This window comes from Cucurbita moschata, unplaced genomic scaffold, assembly GCF_002738365.1.
Source record: "Cucurbita moschata cultivar Rifu unplaced genomic scaffold, Cmos_1.0 Cmo_Scf00093, whole genome shotgun sequence".
In the NCBI taxonomy this organism is placed as follows: Eukaryota; Viridiplantae; Streptophyta; class Magnoliopsida; order Cucurbitales; family Cucurbitaceae; genus Cucurbita; species Cucurbita moschata.
In genome coordinates, this window is record NW_019268609.1 from 362,106 (window position 1) to 374,702 (window position 12,597).

The following is a 12,597-nucleotide window of genomic DNA, read 5'->3' on the forward strand; positions in this document are numbered from 1 at the left end:
AAAGATTCAATGGTTGGATTAGAAGATTTGAAAGATTCTCTGATCACGTCTCACTGTCGCCTATCTGATTTTCTGATCCGTGGCATTTTTGTAATCATCTTGAAGTTCAAGGGTATTTTGGTAATTTTCCATTTTGAATTTTTTATTCTAATTTTTTTCAAAAAATTCTAGACTTCTCCCTGCTTTTCCCTCTTGAGCATATTGAAATTTCTTCTAGATAAGGAATTAGAAATCTCGAAAGTTTGTTAAAATTAGAAATCTCGAAAGTTCGTTAAAAATTGAAAAGCTGACATTGCTGTCCTTTACACTTACTTTTTCTTTTCCGAAGGTCTTAAAACTTTAAGATTACTTAATAGGGTATACAAGTGACTTGCTTAAGATCCTTGTCCTTGCTTATATTCCTTAATTTCTTTCGTGTTATCCTTTGGGTCCTATATGGGCGGCTTAGATCCTATAAAGTTCATTACTTTTACTTCGGAGTGTTGCATTGTGAATATTTTATTGTTTACCGACTTATTAATAAAATGAAAATAATACCTATCATATTTTTAATTCTAAAATTTCTAAATCTTTTCAACTACTTTCATTTTCAAGAAAGCAACTTGACTCACTTATCTCACAAAATATATTAGCAATTTTATATTTCCCCAAATATTTTTAAGATATATTTAATAATTTACTAATTTTGTATTTCTTAAATGATACTTGAAATAGCTCATTGTTGGCAATGATAGTGAGAGAAGGTTAGGCAGCGAAAAGGCATCTATCCTTATATTAAATCATTGATTAACATTATTCCAATGTCAAATCATGTGAAAATTAATTAGGAAAACAAAAATTAGCATTATTTGTTCTTTCTTTATCAATTTTAATTAATTAATCATGTCTTTATCACCCTTGGAAAGCATTGATGCATGAACCAACCAAGATTGCATCCAAAAAGTAAAGCAATTTGGTTAACTAGCAATAAATAAATAATAAATAAAAGTTTCTCATAGGCACAATCACATTTTTTTAGTTATCAACTTGTACGAGCGGGAAATTTGAATATTTTATCTTTTTTTCGAGTTGATGTATTGTAATTAGTTGAGTTATGCTCAAATTAGCATCACAATCTCTTTTTTAGCGGTTAGGAAGTAGAAGTATGAGATTCGAACATTTAACTTCTTAGTCAAATTCATATATTATAATCAGTTGAACTATGCTCAAATTGGATCACAATACGATTTTCTTTATTGTAAGCATCATAATATTTTTTAGATGATTAGCAAGTAAGAACGAGAGATTTAAACATTTGATCGGTTGGTCGATTTCATATGTCGTAATCAGCTGAGTTATGCTCAATTTGTCATTACAATACTATCTTCTTTATCATAGGCATCATAATCTCTTTTTTTAGTTGATAGATAAGTAAAAGTTGGAGATTCAAATATTTAACCTCTTAATCGAGTTCATATATCATAATCGGTTGAGTATGCTCAAAATGACATCATAATCTATTTTTTAGTTGATTAGCAAGTAGAGGGGAGAGATTCAAAGATCTAATCTCTTGATTAAGTTCAAATAGCATATTCAGGTGAGCTATGCTCAAATTGACAAACATCACCGTCTTTTTTTTTTAGTTGATAAGTACAGATGAGAGATTCAAACATTTAACATTTTGATCGAGTTCATATGTTGTAATTATTGAGTTATCTTCAAATTGACCTCATTATCTCGTACTTCATAATTTTCCTACTAAACGTCCTACGTCAGATGCATGAATCGAGTCTATCGATGACGTTCGATCTTATAGAAATTGACACATTTGTAACTACATCCATTGTATCTGTTTAGAATGTCACAAGTTGGCAACTAACCATCAAAGAGGCTTGAAGAAATTATGAAAGAGACTGATTCTATGTAACAAACCCAAATACTGATTTTTAGAAAATGACCTTGGAGTTGACATTTTTTATTATCTCTCTTTCCTCCCATCCTTCAATTTCTACCGTCATATATATATATATATATATTTCAACTTTGGACCTATTTATTTGTTCGATGTGTTTGATTATAGATTACAAGAATAGTAATTTTTTAAAGATGGATTGAAACTATAGAACTTTAGTCAAGAACCAAGTTGATCCAGTTGATTAGAGTTAGTTGATCAAGTTGATTAGAGTTATACGAAGAAGAAAGTTATGAAAATGTAAAAAGATAATAAAAAAAAAATAAAAAACGGATCAAAATCTAGAAATATACCATATTGCAGGCGAACCCACAATGAAAGATGGTGGAGACACGTGTCGGCAGATGAACAGATGAATGCGGTTGGACGATGGGAGTATATGTGTCGGGGAGTGGATGGAGATGCATTCAGCAAGTAGATGGTTCATGTGTTACGGGCCACAAGCATAATCTAAGTAACCACACAGACTTTAGGCGGGATCACGACCTGCAGGCATGCACTAGCCTTCCTTACTTTAGATGGTTAGAAAAATGCATGTTTAGGATTTTGAAATGGTATTTTGGGAAGTGTTATTGAAATTACCATTATGCCCTTAGGTTTAGATTTTCAAGAGAGAATATGAGTTGAGCAATATGGATGAGAAAACTATGTATGATGTAAGTAACTACCAAAATATGAGTTGTTTAATATACTTTCCGCTAAGTTAGAAATGAGGATGTGATGTGTGACGGAGGCAATTAATGAGTGTTACATCTCTAATGAGCTAGAGGAGGAGGGCTATTGTGATGTGTGATGGGATGCTATTGATGAATGTTACATTTCTGGTGAGCTTGTTTGCATGAATGTTTTAGTATATATTTTTTGTGCTTTAGGTGAGGATCGAAACATCTCCCTAGTAAAGCATGTATAAATGAACTAAGCTAAAATTAGGACGCCAGAGCTAGAGAGATTTATATGTTAACCTAAGTCAAAATGCTTTCAGTAGTCCAAACACTCTAGAATCGTTAGCATTGATCAGAGTTTTAGGCACAAAAGTACCTCGAGTTCATACTAGCCTAAGGGGTTAATCTTGAGCATCTTGAAGAGTAGAATAAACCGCTTTGAGGCATCTTTTAACCACGAGGCCACATTTAATAATGAATAAATCTCTCAAATCAACTCATAGAAATAAAAGTTCAAATTTACTAGTTTTGAAACCTTAAAAAATGAGGGGGTATCCATAGAGGTGCCATTAAGACATTAAAAGGCTAATCCATCTGTGATGGCAAAGAGACCCTTCTCATAAGATTAATGACAACAATTATTCAAAACAAAACAAAACAAATGGCATTCATCCACATAATACCATACACCTACCATATGCCTCAATAATGCAAAAATCAATTGCCACTCAACAATTTTAAACACTATGGTTACTGGAGTTAAGTAACTTGTCTTCTTCGGTTGGGAGATTACTCGACGTAATTTGTATGTTCGTCTTTGAGTTCATCTTGTTCCACTCGTTTTCGACTCGGAAGAAAATCCACTGGAATCTTCGGAAGATCTCTAACGCCGTGATAGTGAACACCGTAAGGTAATTGTGGCGAAGATGAGCCGATAACTTATACGTCCATGTACACCGCAATATCAGATTACTTCCCAGCACCCAGATGTATACCTGTAGAAAACCATAGACTAGTATGATGATCCTTCCATTGGCTGTACCAAAAGATTTTTCATAATCACGTGCTGTTCATAATATCTAAAAACAAAATGCAAAAAATCGAACATAGGTCAACCATTAGCAGATATTGACCTCTTTGAGCTTTTTTTTCAGATTTCTCCTTACAATTTCTAAAAAAGCATCCACTAGGAAGAGGTTTCCACGCCCTTATAAACCTCCCCAGCTGATGTTGGACCTCACAATCCACCCCCTTCGAGGTCCAACGTTGTCGCTGGCACTCTTTCCCTTCTCCAATCGATGTGGGACCTCCAATCCACCCCCCTTCAAGAACTAGCATCCTTGCTACCACACCTTCTCACTGGCACCTCGCCCAGTGTCTAGCTCTGATGTCATTTGTAACAGTCCAAGCCCACCATTAATAAATATTGTCTCTTTGGGCTTTTTCCTTTGGGTTTCCTCTAAAAAAAAATTTTAAAACGTTTCTGCTAGGAAGAGGTTTCCACACCCTTATAAAGAATGCTTCGTTCTCCTCCCCAACCGACATACCATCTCACAAATTGTATGGGGGAAAAAAGAGTGTGCAGAGTACAGACAAAGAGGTTCGAAGAACTAGTGAAACAAACTATAAAAATACAACAATAAGGGACCAAATATGTGAACAGGGATACCGATTGTAGAGAATTCATGGGTTCTAAAATGACCTTTTCTTTCTAGTTTTAAAAATCTACCAAAGATCTCACATTCAAAGTCATTAAAAAGCCTAAAACTAGGAAACAAAGCTAGAAAGTAGACTGAAAAGAAATCTGAATAATTCCTTAGCCAAGTGACCAACAATGAAGGTCATTAACATAGAGCTCCAAAGTCGAGAAATACCGAGTTTCCAAGTACGGGTTTATGCAGCCATTTATTCTCATGTTAAATCAACAAGGATTTGATCTCATTAGAAAACCAACTGGATAGAATATGGTGGCTAACTTGTTGAAACAATTCAAGTCTATGAATCAAGAACATTACCCATTTCCGCCCATACAGGAGATGCGAGAAGAAGTGCGGTCGGTTGAACTTGAAAATCCGAGTGAAAGTGCTGTCATTTAGATATAAATAAAACCATATGTCAACAAATCATAAGACCACGCAAGCTACAATTTCTCCAGACACTTGAAGGAGTAAACATACAAGCACATAAAACCTCATAAAATATGTACAAGATTTAGTTGACTCATCTTGACGGCACAATGAACTACTTCAATTAATTTATGCTCATGTAATCCTGCATCTACATGATTGTGCATTTTCAACATGGATTATAACAATGCAAAGTTTCCCCCATCCATCCTGACCATTTTCAACCAGACACCCAATGATAAGAGAAAAGCAAACATAGAATGAATACTTGCTCCATGAAAAATTATGTAAGACGAAAAAAGAGGGACGTGGTCTCGTCTTCCACCCTTTTTGTACTCCTTGAATTAATACCTTCTGTTCTTTCTTTAAGATGAAACGAATAATATAATATAAAACTAGCATACCTCAAGTCCCAATCTCGTTTGACATCCCAGTAAAATGAGTATGAAGAGTTTAGAACACTAGACAGCAGCCAAAGGGGCCGATAAAAGTTGGTCCATCTATCAGGGAAGACATGGTATTTAAGGGCAGAAAGAAAAATGACCGGTACTGCTGTTGAATATTTTAGAGCTGCAACGATGACCAAATTAGAGTTACTATTATAGCATCAAGACAACAACAATTATAAAGCAAGGATCATAGATATAACATACAAACAGAATAAACACAAGATTATCCTTGAATTATTACAACAAAACAAAAGGGGAAAAAGCAGGAAAAATTTTAGAGTTGTAACTGTTTATTAGGTGTCATCTGGAGAAATTAATGGGTCTCAAAAATTTTAGGTAGTGATGTCCCACATTGGTTGGGGAGGAGAACAAAACACCTTTATAAGGGTGTGGAAACCTTCCCTTAACAAACGCGTTTTAAAGCCTTGAGGGAAAGCCCGAAAGTGAAAGTCCAAAGGACAATATCTGCTAGCGGTAGATCTGGGTCATTACAAATGGTATCAGAGCCAGACACCAGACCATGTGCCAACGAGGAGGTTGTTCCCCGAAGGAGGGTAGACACGAGGCAATGTGCCAGTAAGGACGCTGGGCCCCAAAAGGGGGTGAATTTGGCAGGGGTCCCACATCAATTAGAAGAAGGAAAGAGTGTCAGCGAGAATGCTGGGCCCTAAAGGGCGGTGGATTGTGATGTCCCACATTGGTTGAGGAGGAGAACAAAGCACCCTTTTAAGGGTGTGGAAACGTTCCCCTAGCAGACGCGTTTTAAAGCTAAGGGGAAGCCTGAAAGGGAAAGCTCAAAGAGGACAATATTTGATAGCGGTGGATCTGGGTCGTTACAAGGAAGTTTTTTTTTTTAACAAAAAACAAAATTGTTCATTAAAGATATGAAATGTTCAAAAGATACAAACTCCTAAAAGGGAGTGAAAGAAAAATGAAAAAACAAAATTAAGGAAATATAAATGCTTTCAATTCAAACAAATATCTTATAAAGAAAATCCAAGGGATAAAGAGAAAAAACGAAAGAGAAACGTTAAACCTAGATGATTCAAACCAATCAATCCAATGAAATTGTTTATTTTCGACGATCCTTTGATTATGAAAGTAATCAAAGATTCTTTCAAGGTAAATAGAACCACAAAAAGCTTTTGTGATATGTTACACAGCTTACGCTCCTTCAAGGACTCCCTTTCACACGATTTTCCCGTAATCATTCTCTTCTTGATTTAGGTTGTTTCCTCACTCTTTCCCAGGGTTTTGGAAAAACTAATTAAGACTTTACCAATTTTGATAGAGACAGGGAACAAGAACCATTAGAACTCACCATTCAAAAGTGTTGTTTTTTCTCCTGTGTCCTTGTATTGTCGGAGACATTGGAACAAACGAAAAAGATAAGGCAAAACAAGAACCACGGGGATCGCAACAGAGTGACTTCCACAGACGGAATCAGCTTCGAACCATGCAATGGTGGCAACCTGAATAAGTTTAATAAATACAAACATATAAAGAAAAAGTGTCACTACTTGGAACATAATAGCATAATCTCTTAATCTTCCACCAGTTTGACAAGTGTAGGAATGTTATCAACAATTCAACATTTTGAACAAAACAAAACAAAACTAAAAACTAAAAACCGGCTCAAGCCCACCACTAGCAGATATTGTCCTCTTTAGGCTTTCCCTTTCGGGCTTCCACCAAGATCTTCAAAACACATATGCTAGGGAAAGGTTTCCACACCCTTATAAAGAGTGTTTCGTTCTCCTCCCCAACCGATGTGAGAATATTTAAACTTAAGACAAAAGAAGAAAACCAACCTGTCGGTGAATCATTCGACACACTGATCTTTCCAAATCAGAAAACACCTGCAGCCAAATCAGTGTTATAACCATGTCATGTAAGTATAACACGATAATACGTTTGTAAACAAAAACGATTCAGAAAACAGTTTCTAATTATAAATTCCCAAAAAGATGAAGCAGGAAATTATTAGGGCTAGTAGATACGTTTGACATTTACACCTTACACTATGATTCAAGACAATGGATAATGCTCGTTCTCATTTTGGTTAAATAGGTCTTATACACAAGCGCAGAGAAATCTTTTTGCATTAAGTCGCCTCTGTGGTACTACCACTATTAGAAGCTGACAACGTATCTCGGAAATTTTTTCGTAAAAGAGCAGCAGGATACAAACCTTTGACATTGACGTCAGTATATCAGCTACGAAAAAGTCAGCAAACGTAATTGCCTGCATTGAACAAATATTAACGAATTGACAGCCAGCCATAGCAGACTAAATCCAACAATTCATGTACTATAAGAGGAAAAGAACATTATGAAATCCACAAGGCTGAGCTGAAACTGAAAAACAACATTATGAAATCTTATAGTGATCGAACGAAGTAGAGATGTGTGAATTCATTTCTTTACAACTGTCAATAATATTCATTTCTCATTGTAAAAAAAAAATGAAAATTTTCAATACCAATCTGCACCAGAAATGAAAGAAATACCATAGGTTTTAAGGTTGAAGGATCAAAATTTTCAATATATCCATAGGTTTTGCCACTAATATGCAGCCATGTGAAAATATTATTATTCTAGTCCTTGACAATCATGAATACTAGTTAGATGTTATGCACTATTGAATCATTTAAAATAAAACATAAGTAATATAACAATGTTTAAGATCATGGAACAATTTTAGACAAGAATGCATGTGATAGTTACTTGAGCATAAAATTATGGAAGATAGTAAATCCATTTCAACAACACAAACATCTTGAACCGATGAAACATATTTTACAGGCATTTATTTGCGTAAAAAATTTGTATACTGTCAGCTTTTCCTAACATTAAACACCAACTTTAATTTTTAACATACTTGATCAAAAGAACTTACCTGCAACGGGAAAACTATTCGCCAAAGAGTCCTTAATAAGAAATATCGAGATGACAAGTAAAATATTTCAAAAGGGAAAACCAAAATCATCACAACAGCGACATATAAGAGAACCTGCATGAAAGGTACATGAACTTTTAATGTCATTTCATCTCCAGATAAGTAACCATAAAAAGATAGCAATATGAAATCTACACATAGTAAGGAAAAAACAAGATACAAATGATAATCTAAAGTGTGCTAATGCCCCACTCTATGAAGAAGTATTCATGGAGCTAACCATGATGAATATTTACATGCAACAAGCACATTACCTAAAGAAGCTCAAATTCATCACAGACTAGGGAGACATAAAGTGGCAACATTATAAAACCATATCAAAGTGAGTATCTTATCTAAGTTAGTATGTTAACCATGTCATAATTATATATAACTTTGGCAAGCAACAAACCATCAAACAACAGAACTTGCAAAAGGCCAATTCTAACGTCTCCAAGGAAACAAAGAACTTAATTGCATTTCCAAAAAATTATAATATTCATTAATTACTAATAAAAGAGGGGGCGTCTATTACACTGGTTGTGATGCAGCTAGTGATACTTCCCCGTGAGAATAAAGATAGAGGTACGCTGTCATGCTCGTGGGGACAACAATAGTCATCCATGTGGCACACTGCAAAAGAAATTTAGTACAAAGTGTATAAATAGCAGATTATAATTGGGAAAAATATATAATCGCTTCGAGAATGATTTTGATTGGTCAAGAAAATGCATAATAAAGACTTTTTACCTTCCAAATTTCTCGGTGTGTAAGATGATTCTGATCAAGTTCAAATATTTTTGCATGATTAATGTTCGATTGGGAAAAAACCCATAAGTTAATTCCCCAGAACCAAACCATCATAGTCTGCAGTGCCAAAACTAAACGGTCGGTAAGTATAAAGATAACAATGATAATAGTCAAAAACATAATTAAAAGGCATTTATAAAGGAGAAATTCACTCACCACCAAAAGAAGAGGATTATAATACAGAAATGCCTCGTAGAGAAATAGGTCTCGCAAGTCTACACTCATTCTCATAACAGAATCCCAGCCAATCTGTATTCCAACAATACCATGTCAGCGCATCAAATCAACTCATCTAATAGAACTATAAACGATCAAATAGAACTAACCTTGCAACAAAATAAACCCCATAAGATGAACAAGAAAACCTGGACATTAATCTGAATTAGTATTCTAAACAGAAAGGTATTGAAAATAAATGAAAATAAATAAAAGAGCAACAAAAGAAGATCAAGGAAGGCACATTTCTTATTCAACGTTCAAACTTCTATGCTCATATTAACAAAATTTAATCCCATTTTTTTAGCAATCTTTTTATTAAAAAGGACTATTATTGATACAAAACAATGTGTCTTCATCCTTGAATACTTTTCCCTTTTTCCTTCCCCTATCCATTGAAACTCTCCTCTCTACCTCTCTTCAATCTCTTAGAAAACTCTCTTTATTCTTCTAAAATTTTATATAAAAAATAATTTACTTCAATATATATATATTGGAAGTCCTGGGGGTTATTGAGCAGATCCCCCAGATAATGGATTTTTTTTTTATTTTCTTTAATTTTTTATTTTTGAGCCCACAAATGTGATGGTCGGGTTGAAACCTTTCGAACTTAGGGAAGATAACAGGCACCTTAAGCACCAAACAATGGAGATGAATGTCCTATACACACTTGGTTATAACAGATTAGTCTATGAAGGACTTGAAGAAAAACATAAATTTCTTCCTTAGCCACTCTTTAATGAATCATAGAATAGATTAGTCGAATTCACGAAAATATTGATCAATTTCTAAAAATGGATTACTTGGAAATTGGCACCATTATTCGAAACCAATTTGTTGTTTCCCACTGCATCCAAGATCATAATCCAGACAGGGTGGATATATTTTTAACTATGGCATCTAAAACTAAGTTCTCTTCAAAAGGAGAAATTCTTATGAGAACATAGCATAAGAAGCTTAATGTAGAAATCTTTTTTGTTAGAAAAATAACATAAATATTATGCATGAATAAAGGAGGCAGAAAAGGCTCAAACCTTGAATCTCCATAACAAAATAGGAGATGGAACTATGGCTGTAGGATTCATTGTTAATATGGTACTCTTCAAATCATCTGCCTCCCTTGAATGCAAGGGAGTTTCGTCCACACCATTTCCTGTCTCAGTACCAGACAAATATTCTGCAGAAAGAAAGCATCACTGATGTATTAGACCCTACAAAAGAAATGACTGACAAGAATCGTAAAAAACAAACCGAAAGGAATTGAAAGAGGCATACCCAAATCAGATACTACAGGTCTGCTTCCAGACTTTCTTAAATGAGGACTATTGGCAGGAACTGCCACTGCATTTCCAAACATAGATTAAACGGAAAGTGTAGAAGTTATTTTCACCGCTAAATCTTTGTCAATAACCTGAAATTATGAACTTACGCACATATATGAGAGATCCTAAGAAAGCAACGGATGAAATCTCTCCCTAACACCGGTGAGTTCTTGAACCATACACTTAAAAGGATGTTCGTGGGTTAGATTCGGTTTGATTGATTTTTTTTATAACCTAGCCCAAACAATCTATATTTGCAGGTTCGGTTGGGTCGTTGGCTTTGTTTCCAATACACAAAAAAACTAGCAAGATATTACTTTAGGGTTGACCCTCATTCACTTCAATTTTCACAAATTTAAAACTATAAACAAATATCTCGTACAAGTTAGAACTCCAACAATCATACAAAACCTGTTTGTTTCAAGTAATATAATCATAAACATCTTCCACCTTATATCAAAATAAGAGATAATAAAACAAAATGATAGTGACAATACTATGCATAAACTGGATTACAGCACATAAAAATCTAAATGCACACAAATATAACTCAAAGAATTCAAGTATGGTTTTACCAATGTTTCTCTTTATGACGATCAAACTAATGACCCGACTTAGAGGCCAGCCTCAAACATGAACTAATTATTGATCAGCAAAGAAAGCAAATACACCCTCTTTTTTCTTTGATTTTTAGTTTCAATTGAGTGAATAATGTCTTACATAATATCTATTACTCTCATTCCCTACTGTTTTTTGTGTTTCAAACGTTACGAATCAATGATGTTACAAAGGCCTTACGCATATCCAAGCGAGTTTTGGTACAAGTGAAAAAAAAAAATCAAACAAAAAACAGAGCACAAGCTAGAAATAGAGATTGGGGAAGCTTTGAAACGTGACTGATAGATATAGGAGGGAGTAAGCTCTTGCCTCTGAGACATGACTTAAGAAATTTGGCGTCTGATGAAGAATGTCCAAAAGAACAAGGAAAGAACTATGGGATTTGAAGAAGAAATGCCCCAGATTCGTGAGCTGGGGCATGAAATTGGGGCTCAGCTCAGAAGAGGAGGGCCGGCAGCAGATCTGAAGAACAAATTATCATTCTACTACAAGTCTTCCACAGATTACATAAACAGAGCTCTCAAAACACTTTAAAGAACTCACTCAATCCCAATTTTCCTATCTAAGCACAACTAATCCATATGGTTGACTGATCTCGGATTGCACGGCGACTAGCAAAACTCAACCGAGGCATTATCTTCATCAAGATTAACAAAATTTAGAGGTAAAAACTAAATAAAGCCTTCGATCCAGCAATACCCATAACAAAATATGAAGAACTAAGCATCACAGATCTACACCCAACTCAAAAATTTAAGAAACCTCATCACGTACGACTTAAAAATTCACAAGCGAAGAGAAATTAACAAAAACAGACTAATGGGGTTGAATCAGATCCGAAGAGACTTACGGCGAAAGATTCAATGGGTGCGACTGTTTTGATTTGAAGGAATTAAGTCGACAAAATGCAAGCCTTTTAGAATCCGCTGGATCGCCCCCCACCAAATCTGGCGCAAAGGGTTGGAGGCGATTAGCGACGTTCGTACTCCTTTTCTTTTTTTTTTTTTTCTCCTGTTTTGTGGGCTTTGAGTAAGGATGAAGCAGAAGGGAAAACGTCGATTGCACTGAACAGAACGTCCTTCCAACAAATTATAAAGATTAAATTACTAAAAATACTTCTTTTTTTAATTCAAATATATATTATTAAAAAAAACTGTTAAAAAATTTAATAGTAACATAAACTTTCAAAAAAATAATAATAATAATAAATAACCAAATTTTTTACTAAATTTTTATTACACTTAAATTTTTTTACAAAATTCAAACGTACAGTCATAGCTAGACACCGAGCGGTGTACCATCATGGACGCTGACACCCAAGAGTCTGGATTATGAGGTCTCACGTCAATTAAGGGCAGAACAAAACATTTTTTACAATGGTGTAGAAACTTTTCCCTAACAAATACATTTTATTTAAGTCTCAAAGGTGTGGACGAGCATGGAAATCTCTCCCTAACAAATGGAGTATGAATTAGTGTTGATGGTGCAGGTTAGTATCCGTAGCGG

The 12,597-nt window shown here is 34.7% G+C and overlaps 1 protein-coding gene across 3 annotated transcripts; it reads right to left on the minus strand.

Moving 5' to 3' along the window:
- Positions 1 to 3,112: 3,112 nt before the first annotated feature.
- On the minus strand, positions 3,113 to 12,154 carry LOC111439411 (SPX and EXS domain-containing protein 1). 3 transcript variants are annotated; one of them, XM_023077115.1, is made up of 14 exons: positions 11,942 to 12,154; positions 10,427 to 10,492; positions 10,186 to 10,328; positions 9,262 to 9,300; positions 9,092 to 9,184; positions 8,876 to 8,992; positions 8,663 to 8,758; positions 8,087 to 8,200; positions 7,379 to 7,432; positions 7,000 to 7,047; positions 6,510 to 6,660; positions 5,144 to 5,309; positions 4,629 to 4,698; positions 3,113 to 3,608 (listed from the first exon to the last, which is right to left on the minus strand). In XM_023077115.1, the coding sequence occupies exons 3-14, from the start codon at positions 10,234 to 10,236 to the stop codon at positions 3,351 to 3,353; spliced, it is 1,257 nt and encodes a 418-aa protein (XP_022932883.1). In that variant the 5' UTR covers positions 10,237 to 10,328; positions 10,427 to 10,492; positions 11,942 to 12,154; the 3' UTR covers positions 3,113 to 3,350. The 3 variants fall into 3 exon arrangements, with proteins under 3 accessions (XP_022932883.1, XP_022932881.1, XP_022932882.1); XM_023077113.1 differs by having other exon boundaries at positions 10,427 to 10,562; XM_023077114.1 differs by lacking the exon at positions 11,942 to 12,154 and adding an exon at positions 11,401 to 11,553 and having other exon boundaries at positions 10,427 to 10,562.
- Between the last annotated feature and the right edge of the window lie 443 nt (positions 12,155 to 12,597).

Coding starts and splice junctions, on each gene's coding strand:
- LOC111439411 (XM_023077113.1), bottom strand. CDS start 10,508: ATGTTTGGAAATGCAGTGGCAGTTCCTGCCAATAGTCCTCATTTAAGA. Junction 6,661..6,999: donor GTCGAATGATTCACCGACAG/GTTGGTTTTCTT, acceptor AAACTTATTCAG/GTTGCCACCATTGCATGGTT. Junction 4,699..5,143: donor AAACGAGATTGGGACTTGAG/GTATGCTAGTTT, acceptor TCTAAATGACAG/CACTTTCACTCGGATTTTCA.